This window comes from Eucalyptus grandis, chromosome 4, assembly GCF_016545825.1.
Source record: "Eucalyptus grandis isolate ANBG69807.140 chromosome 4, ASM1654582v1, whole genome shotgun sequence".
NCBI classification, from domain to species: Eukaryota; Viridiplantae; Streptophyta; class Magnoliopsida; order Myrtales; family Myrtaceae; genus Eucalyptus; species Eucalyptus grandis.
This window is the reverse complement of record NC_052615.1, coordinates 38502336-38518109: the sequence shown is the minus strand read 5'-3', so window position 1 is coordinate 38518109 and position 15774 is coordinate 38502336. Positions and strand designations below refer to the sequence as shown.

Sequence of the window (15774 nt, the reverse complement as noted above, 5' to 3'; positions counted from 1 at the left end):
CTGGTCGCCGCAAGGTCGCGCGACCTCCGGCGACCAGATCTGGTTGCGCAGAGGTCGCGCAGCGAGGTCGCCGCGACCAGATCCGGTCGCCGCGAGGACCTGCGACCTCCGGCTGACCTGCGACCTCCGGCGGACCCTCGTTGGAGGTCGCCCAACCCGTGGCTCGCCCGAAGAAGATGAACAGTGTTCATACAAGGACACGCACCGGAAAAACAAAAAATTCATGAGGATAATTTTGGAAAAAAAAAAAAAAGATGAACAAGAAGCTCCCGATGCGAGAATGCTGAAAGCCCAAGGCAGCCGCAGCCTTGGGCTTTCAGCCTTCCAAGTGACTTGCTTTCCCATTAAGAGGCTTCGAAAGCTGGTTCCCAAACACCCATTTTTTTGCCCAAAGGGCTTTTGATGCCCAAAGCCCCTTCTAAAGCTACTCCCAAACGCACCCAAAGTAGATGGGTTGGTTGAGAGGTAAAAGGCAGGGCTGGTAGCAAAGGAATATACCCAAACCTATGGTGTGGACTACCAAGAAATATTCTCTCCAATTGCGAAGTGGGTTTTGATGTCACTTGCAGTGAACCTAGACTAACCTTTGTACCAGTTTGATGTGAAGAATACCTTTCTTCATGGAGATCTAGAGGAAGAAATATACATGAAAGTCCCACCTGATATGCGTGTGCTGATCAATCAAATGTGTGGTGCAAATTTCAGCAGTCATTACTAGGGTTAAAGCAATCACCCCACATGTCAAAGTAATTCTGATCATACATTATTCTTGAAGCATAGACAAGACAAAGTGATAACATTGATCATATACATGGATGATATGATCATCACAGGGAATTATCTATAAGAAATTGCAGACCTTTAAGAGTGGCTAGCCAATGAGTTTGAGATAGAAAAATTTGGGAGGCCTAAAATATTTCTTGAGAATTGAAGTAGTCAGATCGAAGGAAGGTATTTTCTTGTCTCAGTGAAAGTATGTGTTATATTTATTAGCTGAGGTTGGCATGTTAAAGTGTAAGCTTGCTGACACTCCTATAGTTCAAAATCATAAACTTGGAGAGTTTCCCGATCAGGTGCCTACCAATAAAGACAGATATCAAAGGTTAGTGGGGAGACTGATATATTTGTCACACACTCATCTTGATATGGCATATGCTGTAGGGGTTGTGAGCCAATTTATGCATGCTCCAAGTGAAGAACATATGAATGCTGTGATTCAGATTCTGCGCCGTTTGAAGTCAGCTCCAGGAAAGTGGTTTTTCTTTGCAAAGAACGGTCACCTTGAGGTAGAGGGATTTATGGATGCGGATTGGGTAGGTAGTATCTCTGGTAAGAGGTAACATGGAGGAGCAAGAAGCAGAAGGTTATAGCCTTGTCAAGTGCTAAAGTAGAATTCCAAGGGGTAACTAAAGGTCCATGTGAGCTACTATGGCTAAAAAGGTTGATGACAAAAATTGGTTTCCCAAATGAGTATGAGATGAGACTATTTTGTGATGATAAAGTTGCGATTGAAATTTTTCACAATCTAGTTCAACATAACTGTACTAAGCATGTTGCGGTGGATAGGCATTTTGTCAAGCAGAACTTGGATGCTAAGGTGATAAAGTTTCCATTTGTCAAGTTTGAAGATTGGTTGGCAGATGTTCTTTTAAAGCCTTTGTTGAGTTTTCACAGCTCACTTGTCAAACTGGGTATCAAAGACATCTTCTCACTAGCTTGAGGGGGAGTATTGGAAGATATGCAATATCAGCCTAAGATTACAGTTGATTGAATAAATAAATCTGAGATTTGATTTGATTTCTTAGATCAGTCTACGAAATTTTCTTTCTATTTATTATTCATACTTCGTATTACATAAAGAGCTTTGTACATATAATTGAAACAAGTCATAGAAATACAAAAAATCCTTTCTCCATTTCTTTGATTCTTCCTCCTCCTCCCTATTTTATGACATTCAGGTGCCTTTCTCTATCAGCGCACTGCGAAACTTCTATGATCCTAGAATCTTGGTGGAGTTTTTTTAATTCAATACCAAGAAATCACCGGCTGTGGCTTTGCCAGAATCAACAGTGGTTGATCTAATAATCTTCATATCAATGAGAGCTTAGCTTGTCTAGAAAAAGAAAAGGCTACTGAGTTTGAAAGTGAAGAAGCAGACCTGGTGAACACCAGGTATTGATGCCTCTCCAATTGACGAAGTTCGGTTCTTGCGCCTGAACTTTGGGAAGTGACCACTACTTACGAGAATGATGCAATCAAATGATACTATCACACTATTCTCCCTTGAAAGAACTAGTGATATTAACTATCTGCGCTATTTGCGGATCTTTATTATCAGTGATTGATAAATCTTTTTGGGTTTTTTGTTTTTCTGTTCCAGTTGGAATTATGAAAAGTTTATTGTCAGGTTTTATGGAGGTTCCAAGGAAATGAAGAAAGAATCTAGTATAGAACAAGGAGAGAATTAATCTCAAGCCAGTCCCATGCAAAGAAGATCATCAAATAGATGTGAATTATGGTTGCAATAATATTTAAGACTGAAGTAACAGCAAATTGCGAATATCTCTATTGAATGTCTTAGGTACATGAATTTCCACTTATGTTTAGTTGAGTATGTCTTTAATCATGTTTCGGACATTTGACTTGAATTTAATTTTGTTACTGGAATTGAAATTTGTGGTGACCGACTTGGGAAAAATATATGAAGGTTTAGTATTGGTAGCAAAAAGCTTGGGAGGCTCAAGCCCATAGCCTAACACTGGGGTTAGCATAAATATTATTTGTTTTAAGTTATTAGGTTAAAAAATTAATACAGAAAAAATCTTAATTTTCTTGAACCACCTATTGTAATCCTTAAATTTTCATAGTGGATTTTGATTATCCTGTTTAGTGATTTTTCCTGTAAGGATTTTCCACATAAATCTATATGGCCTTTTGTATTTCACAATTTTAATTTCACTGTAATTTTCGCGTTAGTTAGGACAGTTTTAAATAGTTTCGGTGAAAAGGAAATCAAATATTTCTTTTTTTAGCCTCGTACTTTTATGGCTTATGATTCTTTATCTTATATTTATTCTAAGATAGTATTACGTGTGTACTTTAGTTGTCGGGAAAAAATCCAAGACTAGATTTGTTACTAATCCGATTCGAATTTCCCTTGATCGTTCGACTGCATTATTTTTCGGTGAGCGTGTCCGAGTCTATAATGGTTCCTTCTGATCTGTTTTTTTTTTTTTTTTTTTTTTTGGGGGGGTGTGGGGTGATGGATTTGCTTTATGATGTTGGTTCTGAGAAGATGGCTGGTGCAGGAACATAAAATTGCTTCGGCTTTGTGTTGGGTTCAATTTGATTTTAACTGCAGTTCAGAGAAGATGGCTGGACCTGGAAAATGAAATTGGTTACGACTCTGTCGTGATTGCCTGCTAGATGTTCGTGAAAATTTCTGTGAGAAATTTGACTTAAAAGGTTTGAAACTTTTGGCGTGTGTAGTTCGAGTTAGTTGCGTAAATCAGAATGTTCATAAAGCCTCCCTGTTTCAGTATCTATAATATGTTTGATACTTCGCGTTGTCCAGGAGGCCGGTTAGTTCGGGTCCAAATACTTGCTCCTCTTATGCATGCAATTATATTCACATATGGAGCAATCTATGGTGCGGTTTTGTTTATCAGTAAGTTTGCTGCTTGGTGATCATTCTAGATGTTTGTAACAACTGCAGAAACTGCTCTATTTCAGTATTGGATAGCCCATCTGCTTCAGCTGGCTAGATGTCTGTAAAGGGAAGGAAAGTTTCGGGGAGGGGGGAAACAGTGGCAGCAAATTATGCATTTGGCCCTCTCGAAGATGACGTAATGATAAAGCATAGACTACCCGCACCACAACAACAAGAGGTGAACCGCCATTGGAGAAACTTCCAAAGAAATTCGCCTCCTTCGTCGTCGAAGTTGAGAAGGACGAAGATAACTATGGTGAGTGTGAGAAATTGTCTAAAGCCTTCTTACAGGAGCTTTCTACTTTTGAGATTCCTTGTTCTCAAGAGCAAGGCGGTTATCAGTGCTAACATCAGAGAGAAGGATAATTTCAATGAGTTGAAAGATGAGATCAATGGACAGATTCTGCAGGCACAGGCTGATATAAAAGAGCTGAAGAAGCAACTTGAGGAGAGTAAGATTGAGAGGAAGCATAAAGAGGAGCGTGAGGCAATTAGAAAGTTGATTGCTATGCAGCCACTGAGATCGGAAATTGGTTGCAGATGTTCTTTCTTTTTCCCCCCAGGTAGATTTGGGGTTTTAGTGCGTGATTTATCAGCCCAAAGATGGTGCATTTCGAGTGCAATTTTTGCCTTCTGCCAGACTAGACTCTTCAATTGTGCGGATGGGCTGAGAAATGAATTTGCTGATATGCATCGTTGGACATCACATTTTTGAAAGGGATGGCTAGGTTTTTGCTGATAAATGTTACTCCTATTATGTTCGGCTTTTGAGTAGATTGAGCCAGTTAGCTAGCCTGGATCGTGTGAAGCTCATAGCAGAGTCCCTGAGTGGAAAAGGAAAAAACGAAAGCTTGTTCATCTTTCACTCATATGATGCAGGAGGTAATGATTGATCGTGTTGATGCTTCAAGACTGTTCGTGTGGCTCCTAGATTATCTTTCTTGTTTACTTAAGCTCTTCTTTCGTGATACGATCCCTGGGGATGTGGAAGTTTGAACCTTTTTTTTGTGTATCTGTTCAGTGAAGGCGGGGTTAGTCTTTGTTGACGGAATGGAGTCTACTTTATGAACCATGGGTTGTTGGTTGTGCTATGTAGATCGTAAACTCGATGATTGCCCGATGAATTTTTTCAGTTCTGTTGACAATGAAGAGTGCAAGATCTTTGTTCCACTGGGGAATGGTTACCTGGAAAGCATGTAACACAAGATTTAAGGAATGATGCGCTATCTAAATCTTCTGTAATTGTATCGTGTGTCATTGTCTGCTTGTGTTTGATTTCATCACAGGAAGCTGGCGTGAGCGGTTTGCAAAGTAAGACGCACATGAAATTGATGCTCAAGTGCATGAGGGGAAGGAAGATGCTGAAGCTGTTCTGCAACCAGGTTGGTTCCAGCAAGAAGTTTCTTCTCTCTACCCTACCTGAAGGACCTCAAAATGATCAATCAACAAGTACAGTGGAGTTGAACCTCCAAACTGAGAAGCCCTCCTCGCACTCGAAGGGGGAAAGGAAAACCCAATAAACGTTTCATGAGCTTAGGCGGACTAGGGAAGCATTCTCCCTGTATCTGTTTTTACCTCTGGCTATTTGCCTTCTTTTCCCATAGACGTCTTGGTTCTAATTGGCTTCTGTGATTTGAAATGGAAATGGAATAAACCTGGGTGAGTTTTAGGCCACTGGGGACTTCCTCTTCACTTTCTCTGGGGCCGCCGGATACAAAAGTACTTCTTGTGCCTCTTGCTCTTCGTTTTCGTTTGCTAGACATCTAATTCTCATCGGCTTCTGCGATTGAAATGGAATGAATTAATCCTTGCAAGTTTTAGGCCACTTGGGACTTCAACTTCATTTACTTCGGGGCCTGATGATCAGAATGTGATCCGCTCTCACAACTAAAGTTTGCAAGCCTTTAAATCATAACCAGTTTGTTTCTCTTCCGACTAATTTTAGGTATCGAAATTTAAAAGCGATTCATTGAACATAAAATGTGTAGAATTTCGTTGGTTCAGGCTGTCCGACTTGAGAGGAAGATGCTGTTTCTACATACAATCAATTTACAACAGATTCATCGAAACTGGTACTGTTGTAGCCATTTAAAATTGGGTTAATACCCTGAAAAATCCCAAACTGATATACCTGTAATAAATTTATTCCAAACTAATTTCTTGATCATCAAAAATCCTAAACTGGTACACATTTGACAAATTTATCCTAAATTAATACATTTGTGATAAATTTTACTGTCAAATTACTAACTTGAATAACACATGTATACCAATTTGCAATTACTCTTCATTCATCATAGTTATACATTTTTTGTGATTTTTTGTGGTATTAATTCAATTTAACGAATGGTATATTTGTCCACAAATGTACCGGTTTAGAGTTTTTGATAATTAAATAAATTAGTTTTGGATAAATTTATCACAAGTATACCAGTTTAGGGTTTTTTATGATCAGTTGGAATAAATTTGTCACAGATATATCGGTTTGGAGATTTTTATGGTCAAAAAATTAATTTGGGATAAAGTTGTCACACGTATATCAGTTTAAGGTTTTTAAGGGTATTAACCCTTTAAAATTAGAGGAAATGTGCAATACCAGGTAACCTTCGAAAGGGGGGCTAATTCCAAAATGAAGCACCAACCTTAGATCGAATGACAAATCTAGCCCAAGTATTTTTTTTTTTTTTTTTTGTCTCGTAAAAAGCATTAACTTTAGGTCAAGTGACAAATTTAGTCCAAACTTTTTTTTATAACATAAAAACAACAACTTTAGGTTGAGTTGACAATTCCAACCCCAACTTTTTTTTGTTTCAAAAAAATCACCAACTTTCGCTTAAATCTTAAATCTGGCCCCCCTTAACTTAGATCCATTAATTATTCTTAGCAATAAATCCATGTGCACTTGGTGGTTGGATTTAAAACACTATTCATTGTCTTCTTGTTGGAGTCAAGACTCAAACAATGACGATGAAACTATTTATTGTCTCTTGCACTTCACTAGCAAGTAAAAAAAATTGCAAATTGAATTTCTCTAGCCAGACTTTGTTGTTTTGTCGTAATATGAAACTATAGACCATCACTCATCGAGAGATTCCATGAACGAGATCCGCTAAGCTCATGGTTGGAACCCTTTTTTTCTAAAACAAGGTTAACTTCAATAGGGAGTTAATGTTATGGGTAAAATTTGAAATAAGGGTGAAAGTTTGTGATTTTTTACGAGACAAAAAAATTAGGACTAGAATTGTCACTTAATCTAAAATTTGTGTTTTTTTGTGAGACAAAAAAGGGTTCGAGCCAAATTTGTCCCTCAATCTAAAGTTTGTGTTTTTTTATGAGACAAAAAAACGTTTGGGCCAGATTTGTCTCTCAACCTAAAATTGGTGCTATTTTTTCAGAATTAGCCCTTCGAAAGGTGTTAGCTGTCTAGGTTGTAGGTTTGCATGTTGATAACTGACAACCAAGAAGGAAGAGACAAAGAAAACTCTTTGAATCAAAACCATGTGAATTGTGCTCTGCAGTTGCTGCTTGTACCTTTACAGTTTTGTGACAAATTAATGTGGCATTTAGAATTGTCTGGAATGAGCAATATTTAAGAGAACAAGTGCAACTGAAGAGAGAGAAGTCATCTGAGGATGATCTACGGTCAACTTTCTAGCAGAATTTTTTTCTAACATCTGTCAGTAACCAGCTCTCTTCATCTGCGGTCCAGGAACCTGACAGAGTTTTTCAACTTTGTATACAAATATGTGATTCCCTTATCTACTCGACAGTAGTCACTGAGATCTCCTGCGTATTACAATCGGCTACTCCTTTTTGGTTCTCTAGCTGTGCATTGTATAGGCTCTCCTTCCTTTTGCCCCAGAGCACACAGTACAGCCCCAGAACAATGATAACAGCTCCTATCACACTGAGGAAAATGTAGAGACAAAAGTTGAATTCTTTGGTTAGGCAGAATCAGCGTCGATGGATTTACACGCCAGAGCGTGCTTGTGTACCCACATCAAACATGCTACAAATATGAGAATACAGTTTAATGATCCGTTTTACCTGCCCAGATGAAACTGCTCCTTAAACGCCACAGCCGAGAATATTCCCACGACCACGAGTAGCAACGGACTAAACATTGCTGCAAACACTGGCCCTTTACGACTTATGCACCATGTTTGTAGATAGTACACTAACGATGATATCACGACCCCCTGTGGAAGATAATGGGCAAGATGATTCAATTTTTATTAAATGGTTGAAATAAGTCCTCCCTTAAAATCCTATAAAAATCCTTGAATTACGAGATGACTTTAATTGGCTTGTGTTGTCGAGATTGTAGATTATCAGTCAAGGGCCAGATTTGAAGGGAACGGGAAAAGTAGTAAATGAAAAGAAAGAGGAGCCCAACTTAGATTGATTTTACTAAGAAGAGTACGGGACGATGTAAAATTGTATACACAAGACAAGCTTACGCAGTAGATGATGGTCCAGAGCTGCACGTCCACCTCCAACTTCCACAAGCTCCGATTTCGTGCGAAGAACAGAGAAAGGACCAAAGATTGCAGAGATGCGAAGAAGCAAATCAAAGCAGTGAGGGACAGTCGAGCTGGATAGGCTTTGTATACGACAGCCTACAATCACGTAACACGCTAAAGTATTCAGTTTCATCTTTCTTCAATGATTCATCTCTATCACTAGAAGTTGAACATCAGCAAAATCACCTGGAGAATAAGCCACGCGCTCCATGCAATATGACTGATCAGGATAAGTAAAGAACCTTTGATCCAATTTTCTTTTCCATGCGTCAAGACATCAGAAGCGTGGCTGGTGTCATGAAGGCTTATGAGTGGCTTCTTCAGAAGGCTTCTTATCAGGTACCCTCCCTTCCAGAAGGTAAACGTGAGAGACCCGCCGACGCAGATAAGCACGCCGACAATCTTAGCTTGGCCGCTAGCGTTCTTGATGCTGAGTTTCTCCATCCTGAATCAAGAACACAACCCAAAGGGGAAAATTTTGGTGATCTATTACAGAATCGGGAAATCGAAGACCGTTTCTTTGCACTTTGAAACAAGGTGTTACCCGAGAATAACTGCAATGAGAATCGTTAAGCAAGGGATGACATTACTCAAGGCACTCGCGACGGTCGCGGAAGTGTACGCCAAACCAGCATAGTACACATTGAGATGGATGGTGGTGCCGAGGGAGGAGAGCATGAAGATTTTGGCGATGACTTTGAACGAGAGCGAAGGGCGCTGCTTCCTGCTTTGTCCATGCACAGTTTACCATGTCAGTAAAATGCAGAAAAACAGGAAAAGCATATGACAGGACGAAGAGATTCTTTACCTTTCAAGCACAAAAGCGAAAGGGCCTAACAACAGCACGGCGATCAGATGGCGGTAAACAATGAAGACGAGCTGATCGAGCCGTTTCTCAAGGGCAATCTTCATGAGAATGTTCGAGCCTCCGTAGGCCAATTGAACCAGCACCATCACCACGTAAGAAGCACCGTTTTCCATGACAGGAACACGAAGCAAGCCCCTTTTTGTTTGCTTTTAGTTTCTGTGTATGGCTTGAACTGAATAGCTTGTGGAGGAGAAGCTATAGGGAGTTCTTGTATGAGTGGAAACGACCAGTTTTATAAACAGGTAAGTGGAAATCACAGTCAGTCAACTTGTATAATAGCGAAGCAAAGCATGATAAGCCCACCTTTTTTGCTTACCATCCAAAAGAACATCTCTCTTATAGAGGCAGCATGACAAGGCCCTTTGGTGCTTCCTGTCGTATGAGACGTACCGTGCTCTGACTGTGCTCCTCGGAGACTCGATTCGACTATCCACCCTTCTCTCGTTTTTCGGGCCCCTCTATCGCCAAGTTAGTGGCGTATGGAATTAATTCGACTCTGATCCACGAGTCCTGCGGTAATGGTCTTTCTGTTGCTCGCTCTTAGCACTCGATGTAACAACTTTATGTGCCTTTCTCCATCGTCATACAGCAAAACTTCTACGGTCCTAGGATCTTAGTGCAGTTTTTCAGTTGTGTACCGGAAAAGCACACTGCACGGCCTTGCCGGAATCAACTGCGGTCAATCTAATGATCTTCATATTAACAAGAGCTTAGCTTGTCTGAAAAAAGAAAGGCTAATGAGTTTGGAAATGAAGAAGCAGACCAGGTAAGTATATTGATGCCTCTCCAATTGGAAAAGTTCGGTTCTTGCGCCCGAACTTTGCCTAGTGATCGCCGCCTGGGAGGAGAATGATGCTATCAAATGATAGTACTATACTATTCTCCCTTGAAAGAGCTAGTGATATTTTCTGTCTGCACTTTTTTGCGGTGCTTTATTATTGGTGATCGATCAATCTTTTTGGTTTTTTCTTTTTCTCTTTTAGTTGGAATCATGAAAAGTTTACTGCCAGGTTATATGGAGGTGCCAAGGAAATGAGGAAAGAATCTAGTATAGAACAAGGAGAGAAATAATCTCAAGTTAGATCCTAGCAAAGAGGATCATCAAAACTATAATTGCAATAAAATTTAGGACTAACGTAACAGCAAATTGCGAATATCTTCATCGGATATCTTCGGTGCAAGACTCGCCACATATGTTTTAAATAGTTTGGGAAAAAATATGGGGTAATTTTACTTTCTTAACTGGTCCTAAAAAAATTTTCTTTTTAATATTCATGTAAAATTAGATGGAACTCGATGAATTGTCATTGAAGATTGACACATGGCATCAACATTTTCAAGCCCCCAAATATAAATCACACATTTATTTATTTTATCCTTGACCATTTATGGCTTATGATTCTTATCCTTATATTTATTCTAAAATAATAATATGTATGTACTTAACTTATGTCATCAGACTAATTCCACCAAAAAAAAAAAACACTAATTTTAGGTTGAGTGACAATTTTGGCTCTAAATCGAGTGATAATTCTGGCCTTGACCTTTTCTTGTCTCGTAAAAAGCATCAATTTTGGGTCAAGTAACAATTCTAGCTCCAATTTTTTTTCGTAAAAATTCACAAACTTTCACTCTTATCCCAAATCTAGCCCCCAGTATTAACTTTCTATATGAAGTTAACCTTCTTTCAAGAAAAAAAGTTCTAGTTTGGCTAATCTTGTCTATAGTGTCTCTTGACAAGTGGTGGTCTACAACTTTAGATTACATCAAAAAACGAAGTCTCACTAGATAAATTCAATCTAGAGGTCTTTTTTACTTGCGGGTGAACTGTAGGAAATGATAAACAGCTTCATTATTATTCTCCCAGCTGTGACTCAGAGAAGGGGGCCTAGATTTGGCATTTAAGTGAAAGTTCGTGAGTTTTTTCAAGACAAAAAAATTGCGATCAGAATTATCACTCGACCTAAAGTTAATATCTTTTTTTTTCAAAATTAGGTCTCAAGAAATGATACAAGACTAGGTTTAGGACTAAGACAATAAAAATGAATTTAAATTGAACATGGGTATGAGACTAAACTTGTAATTTTCAACATGAGAAATTTTTTGCGCAGGGTGCCATGTGTTAATGACTGTGTTTAACTTGGCCATTTTTTGCTTAAAAATTTAATTGGAAAATTGATGGGACGAAATGAAGCATGGGACAAAAGCAACGAGGAAGAGAAATTTATATAAATGATTCATGAACGTTGGCCATGATGTGATTTATGAAATTTTAATTTATTTAATGTGATCCTTGAACTTTACCTAATGTATAATTTGATTCTTAAATTTTCTAATTTGTTCAATATGCTCCTTAAACTTTTAGTAAATATCTAAAATAATCCTTGAACTATACAAAAATATTCAATGTTGTCTATCCATTAATTTAGGTCTAGGGATAATATTAAAAAAAATTATACTATTTTGGAGATTAATTTGAATATGTACAAAAAGTTTAAGAATCATAATGATATTATACATTGAATTAAAGTCGATGATTATATTGAATAAATTAAAAAAAAAAAAAAAACTTAGGAATCAAATCGCATGTCAAGCGAAAGTTTTAGGGCTATACCGATCGTTTTCCCAGCCACGGAAAATGGACTCGTCCACCGCTGTCATGGATCGCTATTCAGTGTCGTAATCAGCGCGCTGGTCTTCAGCTCTTCAGCTTGTCTCTCTCCTTGGTTTCGTGCCCGCTCGGCTCAACCGAGCGGAAAGGCTTTACGGGGGTACGTCTTCATTCTCTCTTTTTCTCAGCATCAACGGCGACCCTCCGATTCGAATTCTCCCTTCATCGTTCGACTGTCATTATCGGCTTGGTGAGCGTGCTTAAGCCCTTGTAACGATGGTTGCTTCTGATTTCTACTCTTCCATTTTTTTTTGTCATGACGGTTGCTTCGGAGTTGAATTTGAATCCATTCTCGACCTGGGTTTGTTTGTTTGTTTTTTTTTTTTTTTTTTGAAGCCCTTTTTCTGGGTTTGGAAGGTGGGTGGGTAGGGGGTTGGATTTGCTTTACGGTGTTGGTTCTGAGAAGATGGCTGGTGCAGGAAGATAAAATTGCTTCGGCTCTGTGTTGGGTTCGATTTGATTTTAACTGCAGTTCAGAGAAGATGGCTGGAGCTGGAAAATGAAATTGGTTTCGACTTTGTGGTGATTGCCCGCCAGGTGTTCGTGAAAATTTCTGTGAGAAATTTGACTTAAAAAGTTTTGAAACTTTCGGCGTGTGTAGTTCGAGTCAGTTGCGTAAATCAGAATGCTCATAAAACCTCCCTGTCTCAGTATCTATAATATGTTTGATACCTCGCGCTGTCCAAGATGCTGGTTAGTTTGGATCCGATTACTTGCTTGTCTTATGCGTGCAAGTATATTCACATATGGAGCAATCTATGGTGCGCTTTTGTTTATCAGTAAGTTTGCTGCTTGTTGATCATTCTAGATGTTTGTAACAACTGCAGAAACTGCTCTATTTCAGTATTGGATAGCCCGTCTGCTTCAGCTGGCTAGATGTCTGCAAAGGGAAGGAAAGTTTCGGGGAGGGGGGAAACAGTGGCGGCAAATTATGCATTTGGCCCTCTTGAAGACGACATAATCATAAAGCATAGACTATTAACCCGAACCACAACAACAAGAGGTGAACCGCCATTGAAGAAACTTCAAAAGAAATTCACCTCCTTTGTCGTCGAAGTTGAGAAGGATGAAGATAACTATGGTGAGTGTGAGAAGTTGTCTAGAGCCTTCTTACAGGAGCTTTCTACTTTTGAGATTCCTCTTCTCAAGAGCAAGGCAGTTGTCAGTTCTAACGTCAGAGAGAAGGATAATTTCAATGAGTTGAAAGACGAGATCAACAGGCAGATTCTGCAGGCACAGGCTGATATAGAAGAGCTGAAGAAGCAACTTGAGGAGAGTAAGATTGAGAGGAAGCATAAAGAGGAGTGTGAGGCAATTAGAAAGTTGATTGCTATGCAGCCACCAAGATCGGAGACACAGAAGATCATTACAGAGCTGGAGAGAGAGATTGCAGCTCTTGAGGCTGAGAATACAGCAAGTTCAAGAATGCTTGAGCTTCGGAAAAAGCAATTTGCCCTGTTATTGCATGTGGTATGTGGCAAATGTCTGTATTTGGATCGACACTTGCTTTCCCTAACTGCTCGACACGATATGGTTAAAAGACTCGTGTTCAGCATGATTTAAGACTGTCCTTGTAACTTATCTTGTAGTCAAGCCAGTATTTAGTGAATCAATAGAACTAGTATAGAACCATGCTTGTCCCCATCCTCAGTTAACCAGTTTGCTTACAAATTTAACAGAACATGGAGCTGCGTATTTATTGTTCCTCTAGCACTCTCACATCTCTCTCATTGTTAAGTACTCAGCTATCTTCGTAAACATATGATTGAAGTCGTCGCTAAATTGAGAAGCTCTTATGTTAGAATAACGTGCATAGAAGTTTTGCCTTGAGATATGGTACTATTATTATGTCACCTTTTTCGGCTTTTGGTGGGATTCCTCCAGAGTTGGTTTTACTTTGGCCTAACCTTTATGACAAATTTATCTGCCAGAGGTCATATCTGCTAGATGCTATTTTCTCTGATATATGACCATTCTTTCCAACAAATTTTAGATTATTTCCTCTTACAGATAGTGCATAAGTACTCATCTTGAAAACTTTCGGTTCCTATGTATAAATAGGTGGAGGATCTACAGACTACTTTAGAGGAAGATCAAAAGAATCTGATTGAGGAGATGCGCATTGCTGCAGAAGAACAGAAGAATGGATCGGAGGATGCTAATGGAGGTTCTGAAGCCATGGTAGTTGATTAACGAATATGTTGTGTTTTGATGCTGAAATTGTAGTTATATGTACACTGTCCATTTTTGATTTTTCAACGGTGACTGGGAGTTATTAATGTGAAGAATGAGAGGACTAATGTTCATTTCTGCGGAGCAAGAAGGTTAGGATTCAATGCCATAGCTTCTCATTTAATTCTTATTTTCATGTTTTGCCTAGTTGCTTTACATGGTCATGTTGCAATGGCTTGAAATGCAAGATATCCGCTTTCTGTTGTGAACCTTTGAATCTGCTGCGGGTTTTACCTGAGCATTATGAGGAGATCATCATTGATTGAAGAAAGATCTTGCAAATTCGTTTATTTCAGATACTTATTTGCCTTCAATCGCCTTTTCTTGGGGACGAACGCCTTCTGTGGCTTCTACCGCTGAATGCCAATCCATTGAGGCTTGGACAAGAACATCAACGAACTTATAAAAAATGCAGTGACTGATGATAAATCATGTTGTAAATGGATGACTGACCTTTATTTTTCATCTTTCTCTTTTTCCTTTTTGGGTATGATGGACATGGATGCAGAATTCCTGTCTCTATGAATTCATTTCATAGAGGACATAATCATATTGCTTATTTCACTCTTATCCCACAACATGCCACCTTTCCTTGATTAACTCATCTAATAGGTGAATAGCTGCAACCCAATGAGTTTCTCTGTAATGCCGTGCATGTTCATATGACAAACGTGGAGCTGGATTTTCTTGTTGCTTGATTGGGCTTTAGGACCCAAGTGTTCCACGATCCTTCTGAGTCCTTCCAACTGAGTATGCAATTTTTCCCCACAGGATATTTTATCGATCCAAATCCAAAATGACAATTGAGCGTATCAAATAATGGAAAAAATTGCATTGGTGAAAAACACAAAGCGTGTTTTCTTTAGGGAAAATTATCAAAAAAATCATAAACCTATTATAATTATGCCAATTCAATTCTAAACTTTTTTTTTGTCAATTTAGTCCTAAACTTTTTACAACTGTGTCGGTTTAGTCATTTTAGCCAATTTTGGCTGGCCGGCGCTGATATGGACACGAGCCATTCTAACAAAGCTAACATGGTAATTTTTTAATATTTTTTTATTTTTAGGGTTCGTTCGTTTCACTGAAAATAATTTCCAAGAAAATATTTTCCGAATTTTCCTGTTCGTTTCACGGAAAATAAACTTCTCATGGAAAATATTTTCCATCATTGAGAAAAATAACCTTCAAGGATAGGAAAAAATTTTCCGCTTTTCAAATGTGGAAAACATTTTCCATAACTTCTTCTTCTTTTCATTAACACATTTTTATTTTATTTTTATGCTTTCTTTTTCTTTTTTTCTTTTTCTTTTCTTTCTTTCCTTTTCAACTTTCTTCCTTAGCCTTGGCCGGTCGTCGGCCACGACGGCGGCCGGCGACCGGCCACGGCCGCGAGCCAGCGACCGACCGCGGCCGCGAGCCAGCGACTGACCGCGGCCACGAGTCAGCTTGAACCTCGCCCCAGGCCGGCGAGGCTCCGCCTAGCCCGATCTGGCGAAGCCGAGCTCGGGCCTCGCCAAATTGGGCGAGGCGGAGCTCTCGCCGGCCTGGGGCGGAGCTCGGGCCTCGCCAGATCTGGCGAGCTGGGCGGGGCTTGGGCCTCGCCCGAGCTCGCCAGAGGTTCGCCGGGCTCTGGCGAGCCGCGAGCTCGCCGGATCTGGCGGCGGAGCTCGGGCTCCCGATCCAGGCGAGCCCGCTGACCGTGAGCTCCGACGCGGAGAGGAGGGAGGGAGAGAGAGGGGTAGGTGCAGCCGCAGAAGACGGAGGATCA

At 39.7% G+C, this 15774-nt stretch overlaps 3 protein-coding genes across 7 annotated transcripts; 2 read left to right on the top strand and 1 right to left on the bottom strand.

Annotated features, from left to right (window-relative positions):
* Window positions 1-3263: 3263 nt before the first annotated feature.
* LOC120292776 lies at window positions 3264-5383 on the top strand. The gene is made up of 2 exons (XM_039311197.1): window positions 3264-3965; window positions 4996-5383. Exons 1-2 carry the CDS (start codon window positions 3765-3767, stop codon window positions 5227-5229), a joined length of 435 nt encoding a protein of 144 aa, XP_039167131.1. The 5' UTR covers window positions 3264-3764; the 3' UTR covers window positions 5230-5383.
* A 1893-nt stretch (window positions 5384-7276) lies between these two features.
* LOC104442301 (WAT1-related protein At1g43650) lies at window positions 7277-9379 on the bottom strand. Its single transcript, XM_010055684.3, has 6 exons — window positions 9041-9379; window positions 8777-8956; window positions 8419-8677; window positions 8170-8328; window positions 7757-7908; window positions 7277-7616 (listed from the first exon to the last, which is right to left on the bottom strand). Exons 1-6 carry the CDS (start codon window positions 9211-9213, stop codon window positions 7469-7471), a joined length of 1071 nt encoding a protein of 356 aa, XP_010053986.3. The 5' UTR covers window positions 9214-9379; the 3' UTR covers window positions 7277-7468.
* Window positions 9380-11753: 2374 nt separating this feature from the next.
* LOC104442299 (THO complex subunit 7A) lies at window positions 11754-14270 on the top strand. Of its 5 annotated transcripts, none has more exons than XM_010055681.3 (3): window positions 11754-11871; window positions 12599-13241; window positions 13833-14270. In XM_010055681.3, exons 2-3 carry the CDS (start codon window positions 12648-12650, stop codon window positions 13962-13964), a joined length of 726 nt encoding a protein of 241 aa, XP_010053983.1. In that variant the 5' UTR covers window positions 11754-11871; window positions 12599-12647; the 3' UTR covers window positions 13965-14270. The 5 variants fall into 5 exon arrangements, with proteins under 5 accessions (XP_010053983.1, XP_010053984.1, XP_010053982.1 ...); XM_010055682.3 differs by having other exon boundaries at window positions 11763-11961; window positions 12616-13241; XM_010055680.3 differs by having other exon boundaries at window positions 11766-11961.
* The last annotated feature ends 1504 nt before the right edge of the window (window positions 14271-15774 follow it).